Genomic DNA, 16,238 nt, shown 5'->3' on the forward strand with positions numbered 1-16,238 from the left:
ATGCTTAGTATACAGCTTATAAACGGCAGCAAAACTAAGGGTTCTTTTTTTATTAGTTTGTTAATTTCAAAACAGACAAATTGAAATCGTTAGTTCTTTGTGTTATAACAATTACTTTTACGTATCAAGGAGCAGTTATTGCGCAACTGGTTGATAGTATAAACTAAGTAACCTAATTAATGTTGCCATAAATTTTAAATAGCAAATAAACGACGTTTTCGTTACGAACATTAAAAAGTTTTTTCGGAATTCGGATCAAACTATTTTGAAAAAAAAAACTTTATCGCGTCTTCGATTATTTGATATCTAAACAATATCCTTTATTAATTTAAACATTATCGTTTCCAGGGTTTTCATCAGGATGGTCACGCAGCGATGACGTCCGGTAAGAATATGGAGTCGAAGAGCACACAAATTCATCTCCCGCTAATGGGACGCGGCAGCCGCGGGGAGCTGAACGACAAGGTCATGTTCTCACAGGTGAAGTCACCTCCAGAACAGCTCAATAATGGACAGTTGTTAGGGTAAGTGGCAGTTTTTGATTTTTCTAAAATAAGTACTAAACAAGCTGACCCGTTTTAAGCACCACAAACGCCCAGGTACAAGTAGTGCTCTGGCGATCTTCCTTCCCATCAAAAATGTTTTTATAAAAGACTTTCTGGCGCCTGACCGATGGTCTCAGAATTGACAATTGTCGGCAAGGCGCCCTCTAAAGCGCGGATCCCAAGTTTTTGCACCCCCTCATCCTGGGTAATTAAAGGAGCCTGTTAACAAGGATGAAGGCAATGAACTTTGGTCGGTTGCTATAACGTATGTTATGGAATAGCTTTATAATGTAAGAACATGATTATTTTAAATAACCGTTTCACCCGCAGTTCACTCCCGCTCTGCTCACTTAAATTGATCAACCAAATGCATAATTGATTTTCAAATTTATTTTCTGATTGTTACTTCCAGAGATTACCAACAAATAGAACAATTCCGTATGGTGTTCTTTCAATAATAATTCGACTAGACTTTATTCATTCGCGAAAGTAATCTAATCATACCAAATTATGGAAATTGTGCAATTATGAATTAAGGTTAATGTTTTAGAGTATCTATATGGATGATCTGTTAACAATATACGACTAGCTCTAACAGAGGTCTCACAAAAATTTGAAATATATTTATTATTATATAGCAACGCCCCATTATATGGAATTACTAATATACCTATTTACCCCTCCGTTTAAGGTTTGTGTTAGGAGCGGGGACGACAATAGCCCAAGGAGTTGAAACGCTATAGTTGTTGTTAGGCCGTTCCCGTTCTAAAACACAATGATTTCGTTTTCATCGAAGTTTGAACGGAATAGTAATTGAAGTATTATTATCATTATAAATACGTTAAATGAGTTACCAGGTTATTAATCTTAGCCCTCTATTTTTTATCATATTTGCAAAAATAAAAGGCGGACTAAATAATAAAAGCATATTCACCGTCCAAATACTTACATCTACGTAAAAAAAGGATATCTATCATTCTGTTTCAGTTGATGATTGATCAAATTAAATTAACATATATTATGTTAATTTAATACAAATTCACACATCAAAACCGTTACAAAACGGTATTTTATTTCAAATGCGTCATGCGAGCCATTGTAATTCATATTGTCCGTTTGTAAATGGATTACAATTTGATTATACGCGATAGTGACGTAAGTAGACATTGATCTTGTATCAAATAGTTTGTACTAGTCTTATTTAGCTTGGTAATTTTTCTAATAGATAAAATTGATTTTCAAAAGTTCGTTTGCACGTAAACTTGAATCGTATTTTTGGTTCCGAAGAAGTAATGAAATATCTTACATACGATCTGAAGAGTGTCGATCGATTTTGATGACGTCATTGGCCTAATTTTATTTTAATATATACTTTTGTGTATGTACTGTAATAAATATAATTATTTAAATAATAAAACCATAAAAATAATAGTTTATTTATAGAAGTACTTTTTTTTTTCAAATATAATAATTTAGAAAATCTTACTGTGACCAAATTTTTAAATTGTCACCATCATCACGACAAAAATATATTGTTTATATACATTTTATATATAGGTATAGATGTAGTCTGAGATAATATTTCTAGACAGGTTTTCATCCGTATAATTAAAATATCCAAACAAAACTATCTCATTATAGTCAAAACTATGTCTCTTTGTAACAATTAACGTCAGAAGTTAAACTATAAATAGTAAAAAAAAACAAAACTTAATTTGAATTAATTCAACTAGTCTCTTATATATTATCTATTTATATGTATATTCGCTTGTTGGTAGTGCTTTGTACAAGCTTGTCTGGGCAGGTGCCATCTACTCATCAGATACTCTACCGCCAAACAGCAATACTTGTAGTATTTATGTATTACAAGGGTGACTGAACTAATGTTACTACAGGCACAAGAAACATAACTTAGCTCCTAAGCTTGGTGGCGCATTGCCTATATATGTATATATAATTAAGGCGTTAGTGTATACATTAGCAGCCTGTAAATTTCCCACTGCTGGGCTAAGGCCTCCTCTCCCTTGAGGAGAGTTTGGAGCATATTCCACCACGCTGCTCCAATGCGGGTTGGTGGAATACACATGTGGCAGAATTTCGTTGAAATTAGACACATGCAGGTTTTCTCACGATGTTTTCCTTCATAGCCGAACACGAGATGAATTATAAACACAAATTAAGCACATGAAATTCAGTGGTGCCTGCCTGGGTTTGAACCCGAAATCATCGGTTAAGATGCACGCGTTCTAACCACTGGGCCATCTCGGCTCGGTTAGTGTATATAATTGATATATTAATTTAAACCTTACTCGGTGACGCACTGCTAAAATAAGCGACGCCCATGAATCAATTTATCAAAGGGCCTTTGGTAGAGTTGTGTTCAAGCAATATTAGTCTTTATACTCCTGTGCTAAGGAGTATTATTATAAGCAATTGAAATCAATTAGTATCAGCTAATCTAATAATATTCCCGCCATTAGCGCTCGTGTATGAAATACCAAAACATCAACCGGGGAAAGTAATTGGGTTAATATATATGTACATATATATAATTCATTATCCCTATTATTTACAAGTAACACTATTCGCCTTCGCTATTCCAGCTAAAAGTGATTGAAATTTCTTTCCTCGTTCGAATTTTCTCCTTGAGTTCTTGTTGTTTCTTGAGTCTATTGCTTTCTTAACCTTTATATTTATGTTATTTTTCCTTCATGGTCTTATATTTCCTACTAAATTGATGATGAATCTTCGCTAATTGTAAAGTATTCCTTTAATAACATTCCAGCGACCCATGAAATTGGAAAAAAAAAATACAATAGCCAGCGATCCAAACCAATGCAAGGCAAATCTACTTAAATGTCAACACCGACTCCAAAAATAACTGATTATTATATTTAAATTCTATTTTGAGTTTTTTCTAGTAGATAAATAGGAAAATTTATGGAATCGATTTTTTATTTATTGTTTAAAAAACCGCTTTAACTAAGTCAAATATACTTTTAATTATTTATTTATATTTTCTTGGCCGAATTAATATATACGCGATAAACATTAAAACAGCTTATATAATTCATAACGGACGTCAATCTTCTCTTAAGATATTTTTAAAAGATAAGTTTTTGCTATTTGTTTATTAATCCCCGTTTTTTTGGTAAATTCGACATAATTATTTCCTGAATTTGAATTTAGATTAGCAATTATGAAATATAAATAAAAACTAAGCATATAGCGTTACATATTAATCTAATTTTTGATGCAATAGTCGATAGGTGAATTAAAAAAAAACTTATCTCGTAATTAATATTTTATTAAGTACTTAGAATAAATGGAAACAGTATAAATTATATAATATATCAAATAGATAAAAACAATAAAGTTTTCAAAGACAAACAATTGATAAAAAGAGCAAAAAACACGCAAAAAGTCTTAAAAAATATACAAGCAGAAGGGAAAATATAAACTACTGATTCGGCATGAAGTAACGATACGGATGAGATCCATTTTCTTTTTAATATGATCCAGATCCCGTCCTGTTCCAAATCCGAATTGGGACAGTAAAAAGTTATTTGTTTTTTTTTTGTCAATTTCTCAGTAGCAGCCTGCAGTTTTGAAGTGTTCAGACAGCTGCGATAAATGCGTTTGAATAATAAGTACCAAAACTGCTATTTTGTTTTTTTTTTTTTAATTTAATGTACGTAGGTGAACGAGACCAAATGACCACCTGAGTCACCATGGACATTATCGTTGTAAGAATATTAACCATTCCTTGAATAACAAGAATCCTTTACTAACAAATATGCTAAATATGGCGGTAGAATATCTGATAAATGGGTCGTATTTGCACAAAAGCCCTACCAAGCAATAAAAATAAATAGTAAGATATTTGAAATAGCGAATAAAACTGTAAGTGAATCAATTTTTCCGTTTAAATTTATTAAGCTAGTTAGTCAAACCATTGTCCTGGTTTCTGATTTCAACCGCTCCGACCATTCCCAAGAGATTCCACCAATAGTGCATACTTTTTTCTTTCACTCTCTCAAAACAATGACAAGGGAGTTTTAACTCTGTTAGTAATCAGACTCTGAGCTAATACTGAGGATCTGACTGTTAGAAAGATAAAATATTTTTTTAATGGCTAGACCCTGGATTTACGGATAATATGGGGCCTCAAAATTTACGGCCTATAGCTAGCCTGTTTTTGACCAGGAAGTATTACGTGTAACACACTCCTCGAAAATATCCCGGATGTAATAGAATATTTTATTTCTGAAAGAAAATTAACAATCAAAAATATGAAATACCTATAACTTTAGTAGAATAAATATTTATAAATATATTTTTAGTAAAGTAAATAATTTAAGGTTATCTATGACCTACTGATCTAATAACAGTTAAATATATGTTAAAAAATGTTATTTGCTTCGGTGTGTCCCAGATATTCGCAAAGCAACGCTTTGGTGAGTTTCATTATGACTAGGTCGCAGCCTAGTTGCGAATGAAAATTCAACTACCTCCACGGGTCAGATAACATTTACTGCGGTAATAATGAAAAGTGGGGTCACCAGGGGTAGGAAACAACAAAGGACATCTTATGAATAAATCGTGTTCGAAATTAACGCTAATTTTATTATCAAGATGAAAATATTCACTATATAAACTGACTAATAAACGCACTTTTAAATCACCATGTTACAGTAAGTTACGCCGTTTCGGAAAATAGATTCTACCGAGAAGAACCGGCAAGAATCTCAGTAGTTACTTTTCCTCCAATTTGCTCACACAGTTTATGTCAATAGACTACAATTATATTTTCATATCCAGTGCTTGGAAGTCATCAAATATTAAGTCTTCATTCTACGAATCTTTATCATTAATATAATCTTGTATTATGTAATATAACTTAATCATCAATATTTTTTTTAACATAAGATTTAATATTATGAATAAATAAGAGTAGTGTCCCTCACATACAAGATTCAGAGTGGCAAAGTTATATGAATCGAACTTTTTATATTATATTCTAATTAACGCGTAGCAAAGCGGACACTTAAGAGATATTGATATGGCGTTATAATTTTTGTTTTGAGCAAAACCAATTATCAAATAACAACATATTTATCAGCAACAACAACAATATTATAACTCGCAACCCGTATATAATAAGTACACCTCAAATGCAAAGAAACACAAAATATCTAAAAGATGTAATATCAATTTATAAAATATAGACCAAACGATAGTAATACTTAAATACTCCTAAGAACCAATCAAGGTCTTATAATGATAAATAAAATCAGTTAGATTAAAAACAATCTAAATTCTGAATAATTTTTAAGCTTCAATTAGATTATGATAATTTATTATTAATAACGCTGGTGACCACCGGCTGTAGAATTTACACATACGCACTGTTATATTAGCCATTCCTTACTTTTTACTAACATCTTTTGTGGGGCCAATTCCAGTGACTTCTAACGGTAAGATGTGTTCCCTATTTTGTTCCGATCTAACTTTGACGTATCTTCATAAAAATGAAAATCAGCTTAATGGTAACTGAGGACCAATTACACTTATTTATATCAGTTATACCTTATCGATCCAACTTCGACCAAATTGTGTCTGTATCATTGTGTTAGAATCGGCAGAACTGTAATGTTTCCGTTTAGATTTTGATAGAGTTGGTTGCCTGTTGCAAGAAAGGTTCATTTCTGTAATTGAGTAACTTACCCTAAACTAAGAAAGCTATAGAAATAGTTACTCTTTGGGAATAGTATGCCTCTTAGACTTAAGGGAAAGATCTATAAGACCATGATCAGACCTGCTGTTCTATATGGATCAGAGTGTTGGGCTATAAAAGGGATGACTTAAAGACAATTGCATGTGGCGGAGATGAGAATGCTGAGAGCAATGTGTGGTGTTACGCGAATGGATAGAGTAAGGAATGAGTACATAAGAGGAAGTTTGAAAGTGGCACCGGTAACCGAGAAGCTATCTGGAAACCGGCTGTCTTGGTATGGGCATGTTATGCGGAGGAATGAGGACCATGTTGTGAGAAAGGTTTTAAGTATGGATGTGGATGGATATAGAGGTAAGGGACGATCCAAGAAAAGATGGATGGATTGTGTGAAAGACGATATGGTTAGAAAGAATGTTACTTGTGAGATGACGTCTGACAGAGAAGTATGGAAGAAGAAGACATGCTGCGCCGACCCCAAGTAAAATTGGGATAAGAGCAGGAGGATGATGATGATGGAATAGTATGCCTGATGAAAGGGCAATCTCCCCGGCCGGGTTTGCCCAAAAATCGTATCACCAAATTGAAAAAAGATAAGAGGCTGAAATCATAGATAGACCGGTGGATGTGAAACATCTAAATTAATGGTTATTAAAACAATTTATGATTAAAGAAAATTAAATAACGTTTCGCAATGACATTTTCAATAAAGCCCGAGACCCAAAAAAGGTCGTAGTGATATGACCCGGGCGGTGTGACAGGGATTCTCATTATTCTAGTTCTCATTATAATTATAAATTACGTAGGAATTATGCACGTGAGCACGCATACTGAGTTTTAAAATTAATTTGGTAATAACGTTTGTGGAGTGCCCTAACGATAACATAGTCTGAAAACAAAACAAATGTCACGTTCCGGCACTCGCCCTTGAACTTGACTGTGTTATTCTTATGTAACAGCATGCAAATAATCTTATGTAAAAATAACGGCCCGGCCCGGCTCGGCATGTAAATTCTTGGAAGTTTTTATATTGCATAGAACAGCATTCAGCACTTATACTTACTGTCATAACGGCATGAGCCCTCCTTAAAGCGTGTAAAAACCGTTCGCTAGTGTTTGGTTTTATCGTTTTCAGACAGACATATACATGCGAATTTATTTCACAATATCTAGATAGATAGATCTTTTGATCTACTAAAGTCTAGGCATTTTATATCTGTTTTTATAGATTAAAAACCTTTGATATTATTTGATCCATTACCGATTTTAATCCGACTTTTGAATATTTTCCTTCACTACCGAGCGCCATGAATTGTAAAGAAAAATTAAAAGTCAGTGGTGCTTAACCGAACTTTAATCCGCATTCTTCGGCTAAGACTCAAGTGTTCCATCTAATATGCTATCTCGGTCCTCATCACCCATCACCATTAGGCAAATCTATTTTCCTTTAGAAATGACTGTTTTCCAACATATATTCGGATTTAGCATAGGTCAGTTGAATTATTTATATCCTGTAAGCTTAAACGTTGAAAATTTTATGTCAAACATTTATTGGACAGGAATAAATAACTATTGTAATTTCAGTAGTTCGGGATGGCAAAATAATATTATATTTTACAGCTCAATCATTTTTAAAATAAGAAATAGTGTTACATGCCAGTATTAAATGTTATTCCATATAAAATAATATTAACTAAAGTTTTATTATATGTAATAATCATGTGATATTATTAATGATATAATTAATTATGATATCCTATGACGTAGCAACGTATTGGAGGCTAGGACTAGTCTCTAACACTATATTATATTATATATTGTTTTAATTGGAATTACAAGAGAATTTCACTTTTATAGTAGAAAAGTATCCTGAACTCTTTCCAACAGAGAGCGGTGTTTGTTTATGCACTTGTGCTGTGCGTACTAATATCTCCAGTGCAAGTAGCTGGAGACTAGCTTGATAATAGCCGTTATGAAATTTGTTTGAGTCCTCCTAAGTTGTTGTTATAAGCAAAAAATAATAAGGTATTTTTTTATTTGCAGAGGATCTCAAATAAATCTGTGCAACGGCGGCGCTGGAGCTGCCATGACTGGTTTGGTACCAAAGATACCTAATGGCTATGGAGATCAGAAGAAACCGATGGCATCCCTCACTCATTTACCGAAACGTCCACCGGTAGACATCGAGTTTTCCGATTTATCATATTCCGTCAGTGAGGGCAGAAAGAGAGGGTACAAAGCCTTATTAAAGTGCATCAATGGTACTTTCCGCTCGAGTGAGTTGACGGCCATCATGGGGCCATCTGGTGCTGGCAAGAGTACCCTCATGAATATATTAGCTGGATACAAGTAAGTGGCAATGTTAATTTAAATTCATAAGATGTCCATAATATTACAGTTAGTATCTATTAAACCGTCTATAGTAGCATATATTAATCCTTGAGAATTTAAGAATGACATTTGGAAACAAACGTAAATAGTGTAAAATGTTCTGAAATTAAAAGTTGTTTAATGTGTCCAATTAAGGACCCACTACCCCCTTAAAATTACTGGTACACAGGAATAAATTAAATTTTATATGATTTTACGCGCTATTTTATTTATCCGACAATTTTATCTTTCTTTGTTGATATGGAAGAAATATCGTTAAAGGATAGGTTATAATTAATGCTCTTATGACGTCTATATCTGTCAAATTGACAAAATCTTTTTTAAAATAATAATTAGTAAATAACGGTAAAGGTACGAGTTCTAATCATCACAAATATTTTATACAATATTTTAACCAACAGTACATTTAAACGCTTTTACGGTGAATTAATTCCAGTGCTATAAAACAATTTTAATTATAAGACTACCACGCCAGAGACTATTAACGTCTCACAGTTTACGTTATTTAAAGATAAAGATTTATGTTTTGTTGAAATCCCACATTGCAGTAATTTTCTGTTCCATTTCATAAAGCTTATTATTATGTTAGTTGTATTAAATTAAAAGCCCTTTAATATCCCACTGTTGTTTAAAAACCTCCTCAACGGTAGTCTTGTTGCCAGATGCCTCGGCAACAGACCTCCAGTAAATGTCCTGGCGTCTTCGTTTATGTGTAAAACATATACATTTTCTGGTTCAAAAATTAATAAAAATGAAGTTTGTGGTTCGTGTTTCGTAGATTATTTGGATATATATATTCTTAGTTACACTTCCATTTCACAGAGATTGGAATCTTCATCGGATGGAAATGGTGAAGAATTAAAGAGTACACGCACTCTAAACATTCTCTTACATTTGGCTATGCTATGCTATTAATATTGTCCGAAGTTGCCATAATTTGAAAATGAGACAGTATACCACTTAACGAATATTTTCATGTCTCAGCATTTTTATCAACGCATGAACTGAATTCCGTTCTTACAATGGTTTGAACACAAAAGGCTTTCAAAACTTCTTATAGTGGCGTAGTTACATTTAGTATGATATTTTTCCGTACTCCACAAAACGCTTTCTGAAAATTTATTTCGCCGAATATCTCATTCAGAGATCGTTATCATGAAGTAGTGCGTCTTTTCCGTTTTGCATATTTTTTGGTAACTTTAAAATGGGTTATTATATTTTTGTGGTAATTCACTAAAATATTAGAATAGTTTCTAGAGGAAGAATTATTTATTTATCCAATATTAATTTATAGATAGAATTAAGAATACATAATTAAATAAAGTCAAATGTGACTCATATGTACACAAGTAAAGTAACAGCACGTAAATGATCCAAATCCAAAGTACTCCTTTTTTAAGAAGCTTATTCCACCGCGCTGATCCAGTGCGTGTTGCTCAATGCATATATCTGGTTATTTGAGCCCACGATCCTCAACTTCATAACTCATAAGTCCGCAATTCAATGAAAAATATCTAAATCATTCAAAGCATGCCCAGAAGTATTTACTCACGAACTATAACGGAATTTATAATATTTGGACTGATGCCAATCTGAAATATTATTTAATGAGGTATATTCGACTAAGGGTTACTCCAATTCGTGAACGCAAACGCTGTCGCTATTCAGCAGAAATGTAATGGACAAATTTTTGTAAGAATTTATATAATAACCCATTCTCACGAAATGTATATTTAGAGGTTAAATTTCTACTTGAAGGTCATATAAAAAACGAATCTTATTATAATATAAGTTCATATAATATTTACTATGTTTTAAAAGTAAATTAAAATGTTATGTCCTAGCAGTTAAGTCGTACCTACATTTAAGAAAAATTCCAGATATATGATTTTACAGAAACTTAATAGATGGATTCAATTTTAATTATTCTAGTACAGTTGGCCTTTTTTGTTATAGTTATATATCGTTCCACAAAAACGTATAATACTTTAAAATAACGTTCTTAATAAAACAAAATAATAAACTGAAATTATAAACTTTGAATAAAGTAAATTTTCAATTGCTGGTAAATAGTCTGTTCTATTGTAATCATAGTTGTAGTAATTGGAACTAAAAAAACGGATAAGTGTTGGCTAATAATAAGAATCACCATGTTATAATACTAGCTGTGCCTGCGGCGTCGTGCGCGTTTGATAAATTCAAAAAGTTATTGTTGTAGCCTAAATGACTCCATATTACATTAGCTATCTGCCAGTGAAAGTCCCGTTAAAATCGGTTCAGCTGTTCCAGAGATTAGTCGGAACAAACTAACAGACAGAAAAAAGAGAAAAAAAAATGTTGTTTTGGTATATGTACCGTGTATACATACATATGCATTTAGTAAAAAGCGGTTACTTTAATATTACAAAAAGATATTTCTACAAAAATGATAAAGTAATATATTATAAATAAACAACTCAATCAATTAATTTTAATACATTTTTCAGAACGTCAAACGTCAGCGGTTCAATACTTATAAATGGCAAAGAGAGGAATCTCAGACGGTTTCGCAAATTGTCTTGTTATATAATGCAAGACGACTGTCTCCTACCACATCTCACCGTGAAGGAAGCGATGAATGTCTCAGCAAATTTAAAACTCGGTAAAGATATGACTGTTACCGCAAAGAAAATAGTCATCAACGAAATATTAGAAATGCTGAGTCTTGTAGAAGCTGGTGACACGCGAACAATAAATCTATCAGGAGGACAAAAGAAACGTCTGTCTATAGCTTTAGAGCTAGTTAACAACCCACCAGTCATGTTTTTCGACGAGCCCACATCTGGATTGGATAGTTCATCATGTTTTCAATGTATATCTCTGTTAAAATCTCTTGCAAGAGGTGGAAGAACGATCATATGTACCATCCATCAACCGTCCGCGAGGCTCTTCGAAATGTTCGACTTTCTATACACATTGGCCGAAGGTCAATGTATATATCAAGGTTCAGTGACTAGCTTAGTGCCGTTCTTATCATCTATGGGATTACATTGTCCAAGTTACCACAATCCTGCTGACTATGGTGAGCATTTCTCTTTTGTATTATTATTAAGTCGACATTTGATCTAAGGGAGAAAAGGGTTTCCTGAACACTTAGGAGTTTATGCAATTCGATCCCTAAGCTGATTAGGTGGATTAAATTTGCACCGTATCTTAAGTTAAATGACACTAACCATCCCTTTAAAGGTTTTATTGTTAAGTTCCAAGGCTAATATTACCTTCATTATTTTTGCTTAAAGAGTACGAATAAAATTACACTAAAGTAGATAAATTGCTAAAATACATAAAAAATGTCATCTGAAATTATTAATATCAGATATATATATGGAACAAATATAGGTAGAAAGTGGTGTTAAGTTTTTATCTCATGTGCTTAGTGATGGAAGTAGCAACGGGTGAACACGGCGACTGGGTGCACAAACTGGTGATGGCTGTGAATAAGGGCAACTGTGGCAGAGGACAGTCATCGACGTCTTCTTCCTCATCCTCTGTGCCTCAGAACTGCAACTATAACAATCAAAGCAAGAACAATATTAAGAAGGAAGCACTTGAGATAGTTATTGGTAAGGGATATTCATTGTAACCAGCTTTGTCATAAAGGAATTTTGATACTAAGTGAAACTTTACTACGAAAAATGCAACGTCAATAGAAGGAAGCCAGAAAATCTCGGATAGAAAAGCATCTAATCTGTATTATTTGATTTATACACATTTAGATATGATAGAAAATAAATAAGAGTAACTACTCAGCTTTTTGTCGTGGCGATATCTACACTTTATTCAGATAATGGTCGAAATTTGAACGTGTAGATAACTAATAACTTTTTCTTAATACTTTCAGATAAACCAACATGCACTGTGATAGATATGTCAGAACCGACCCTCAACACCGAGAAACAAAATGCTCTACCAAATTCAACGAATTTAGCGCCCGTTACTTGTACTACTTCTCTCCTCGATTCAAGCGAGAGTTTCACAAAGAAGCCACAAAATACCGGCTTCCCAACGTCAGGATGGAAGCAATTTTGGATCTTATTGAAAAGAACTTTCCGAAGTATTTTACGAGATCAAATGTTGACGCATTTAAGGTTATGTTCGCATACTGTTGTTGGCTTGTTGATTGGATTTCTGTACTACGATATTGGACAAGATGCTGCTAAAGTTATGAGTAACGCTGGATGTATATTCTTTACTGTGATGTTCACTATGTTCACGGCTATGATGCCTACAATTCTAACATGTAAGTATAAATTTTGAAAATATAACTAAATGTGAAATTTAAACTGAGTATTTGTTACTAAAAATAACTACTATACAAGGCTCCGTTCCGGTCACATTCCATTGAATAACTTTGGTTTTGTTATGGGTAAAACACCTACACCTAATTGCAGTATATGTAACATCATAGAAGGCACGTACCGTGTAATAATGGAGTGTGCTCGGAACGAGCCTGAAAGAATATATTTTTTACGTATATTCAATTATTGCGGGGAGGTGGGGGCATGTAATAGTGTCCTCGGTGACCCTACTTCAAAACCAGCGCAGGCTTTATACAAATTAGTGGATGGTATTCTTAAAAATAGATATAATTAAGCATGTATTAAGTTGAATGTTTCGCACTATGAGGGTGGCATTTTCTTAAAGAAAAAACCCTCTTTAAAATAAATGATACAAAAAAACTACTATACAAATTTATAATTAATTAAGACTTATGGGCCACTGGTACGACAAATTACTTCTAATCGGAAGTGTAAATATTAGTAACATAATAAATAAAAATAAATTTATTGACATGAAAAATTAACATCACAATACATCCAGTGGCCGCCTACCGCCACCCGCGCTACGCAATCCTGCCTTGCGGGTACCAAATTTATTACCACCAATCTTTTATGTAATGTTACGATTATTTTATGCTATGTTCAATAACAATTTGTCGGTTTTTTGTTTAAAATAATGACACATATTTTTAACCTTAATATATCTGTTTTGTTTCAGTCCCAACTGAGATGAGTGTGTTTGTGAGAGAGCATTTAAATTATTGGTACTCATTGAAAGCGTTCTATTTTGCGAAGACTATGGCGGATCTACCGTTTCAGGTATTTTTTATTTCGTTTACTAGCGCCCGACTGGTGTTTCGCTCGCATTTTAGACCAGTTATAATACATTATATATATAAAGTCAAGGTACAAGATATCTTTATCCGAATTTCTTCCAAATCCGTCGTCGTCAATCCGGTTATAAACATCGAAACATACGTTTATTATTTAATTTCACAGTTTTAATTAGTAGGTTTTAATAAAAATAATAGAGATAAGACAGCTGATCGACCGAAGGATTGTTGTTATATGACAAAATATGGGAAAATTACTCGGAATTCTCTTTTTGAATCTAAACTGTCTTGCTTATCGTTAAAAGGCTAAAAGGAAATATCGATACCAGTGTCGGTCTTGACTAGAAGAGGAAGTGACCTTCTGTACCAACACTGACACGCCATTGCTTACGTTTTGCGTACATTTTTACCCGTGTCAGACCACTCATTAGTTATTCCACGGTGATTAGAATAGATAATATTTCTTATAATGCCATGTCTATGTGGGGACTGTTGGACGTGGATTATTTACCCGTCTTCCTTTGAATTATAGCATTGTGATGTTTGACTGAATATCGACTCACATCTTATAGTATAAGACAAAAATAATTTGAAGGAAACCTTTTCTTAACCTTAGTTGGTAATCAAACGACTTAAAATAAAAATTGTAACTATATACTGTAAATTATATCTACAGTTCGAATTATTCGAATAGAGTACCTAAGTTTATGAACGTATTTATGTTCAGCTGGAAATAAGCTTCAGATATAAGATGGATCTATCGATTATAATATTTTGTTCTCATTTAGATTAACATACATATCTTTTTTTCCAACAGATAGTCTTCAGCGGGGTGTACGTGATAATAGTGTACTTCATGACGGGCCAACCGATGCAGACGGACCGGGTGCTAATGTTCACGACCATCAACATCCTGACGGCGCTGGTGGCGCAGTCGCTGGGGCTGCTCATCGGCGCCGCCATGAAGATCGAGACGGGCGTGTACCTGGGGCCCGTTACCACCATTCCCGTCGTGCTGTTCTCTGGTTTCTTCGTCAACTTCAACGCCATCCCCAGCTACCTGCAGTGGTTGACGTACCTCAGCTACGTGCGCTACGGCTTCGAGGGTGCCATGCTGTCGGTGTACGGCTTCGGCAGAGAGAAGCTACACTGCTCGGAGGCCTACTGCCACTTCCGGACCCCGAGCCTGTTCCTCAAGGAGATGACGATGGACCACTCCAACTTCTGGGTCGACGTCGGCGCACTGAGCGCTTTCTTCGTATTCATCCGAGTGATCTCCTACCTAGTTCTAAGGTTCAAATTGAAGATGATGCAGTAGGGTGGCACAAATCGCGCTTATATTTTGTCGGTGATATGAATTTTTTTCCATTTACCCGCGACCCGCGGTTAGCGACGGCCCGACGTGTTCTGTTTGGCGTTACCGAAGTTGGAAGATTGTCTCGAAGTATTAGGATCTATTAGCTTCGTCGATTGTTGAAGTTTTACGCGCCGGCGCAAATGTCTAGTTGTTAAAGTAGATTTAATATAGTTTTCGAATTATATAGCTTTATAGGACGCGGTTCGACTCAGTCGATTTTAGTGTTTGTACGTAAATTTAGGTTAAGATTTTTCTAGATCGGGCCCATGACTTAATTTTAAGTTACTTAATGATATTACCTTGATTTAATTTGTATTTATGACATCACAATGTAGGCTTTTCTACTCGTATCCGTACGCTTGTGATAATTCGATGGTGTGTCACTTGCTTATCTGTCAAAATTGCGTTTCGTTGCTGGTGGTGATATGACGTTTGGATTCTGTGCGATCATATAATATAGGTTAATATAATATATAAAAAATGATTTTGGTAAAATCGACAACGTCCAGTTGAATTTATTATTTTTCTATATTTGTTTTAATTAAAAGTATTGCAATATTTTTTCATAATTAAAAATATTTTATTTTATATAAAAGGAGAATGAAGGTTATAGGTTTGCTTATAGAAGGTTCTAGACTTGAATAGATTAGGCTGGGCTAGTGTGAGGGGTACGATTGCTGTTACTATTAAGCATAATAAAGTTGGTGATGATTGATGATCTCAAAGTTTTTGGTGAAGATAATTAAATATGGTTTCATAGTTATTTATCGTATTATTATATTTTTGAGTTAGAATATTTCGATGTAATATTCTCTAATGTAATTTTGACAGATAGCAATGTGTTGGCGGGCGTACATATCTACTCAATTTACATTCTAGTTTTTAATTAGAAATTTTAAAATACCTTTCATTATGCTAAAGATTTTGGTAATTATTCTCTATGTCAATCTTAATTACCAGTATTTAAAAATAATAATAAACGACTGTGATTTTTATATAAAGATTGTTTTATTTTAATCTTAGTTTTTTTTTTAAATAATATACACAACATTTTTTTTT

The 16,238-nt window shown here is 33.6% G+C and overlaps 1 protein-coding gene across 1 annotated transcript in view; it reads left to right on the top strand.

Moving 5' to 3' along the window:
• LOC125066138 (ATP-binding cassette sub-family G member 4) overlaps window positions 1-15,272 on the top strand; it is a 46,910-nt gene extending 31,638 nt beyond the window's left edge. Inside the window, exons 3-9 of the mRNA XM_047674068.1 lie at window positions 349-524; window positions 8,323-8,628; window positions 11,157-11,731; window positions 12,087-12,272; window positions 12,551-12,949; window positions 13,708-13,808; window positions 14,640-15,272. Of these exons, the coding sequence (XP_047530024.1) occupies window positions 349-524; window positions 8,323-8,628; window positions 11,157-11,731; window positions 12,087-12,272; window positions 12,551-12,949; window positions 13,708-13,808; window positions 14,640-15,140 (2,244 nt within the window). The 3' untranslated portion in view covers window positions 15,141-15,272. The remainder of the gene's footprint in view (window positions 1-348; window positions 525-8,322; window positions 8,629-11,156; window positions 11,732-12,086; window positions 12,273-12,550; window positions 12,950-13,707; window positions 13,809-14,639) is intronic.
• The last annotated feature ends 966 nt before the right edge of the window (window positions 15,273-16,238 follow it).

The sequence above is a fragment of the Vanessa atalanta genome, chromosome 9 (genome assembly GCF_905147765.1).
Source record: "Vanessa atalanta chromosome 9, ilVanAtal1.2, whole genome shotgun sequence".
Lineage (NCBI taxonomy): Eukaryota > Metazoa > Arthropoda > Insecta > Lepidoptera > Nymphalidae > Vanessa > Vanessa atalanta.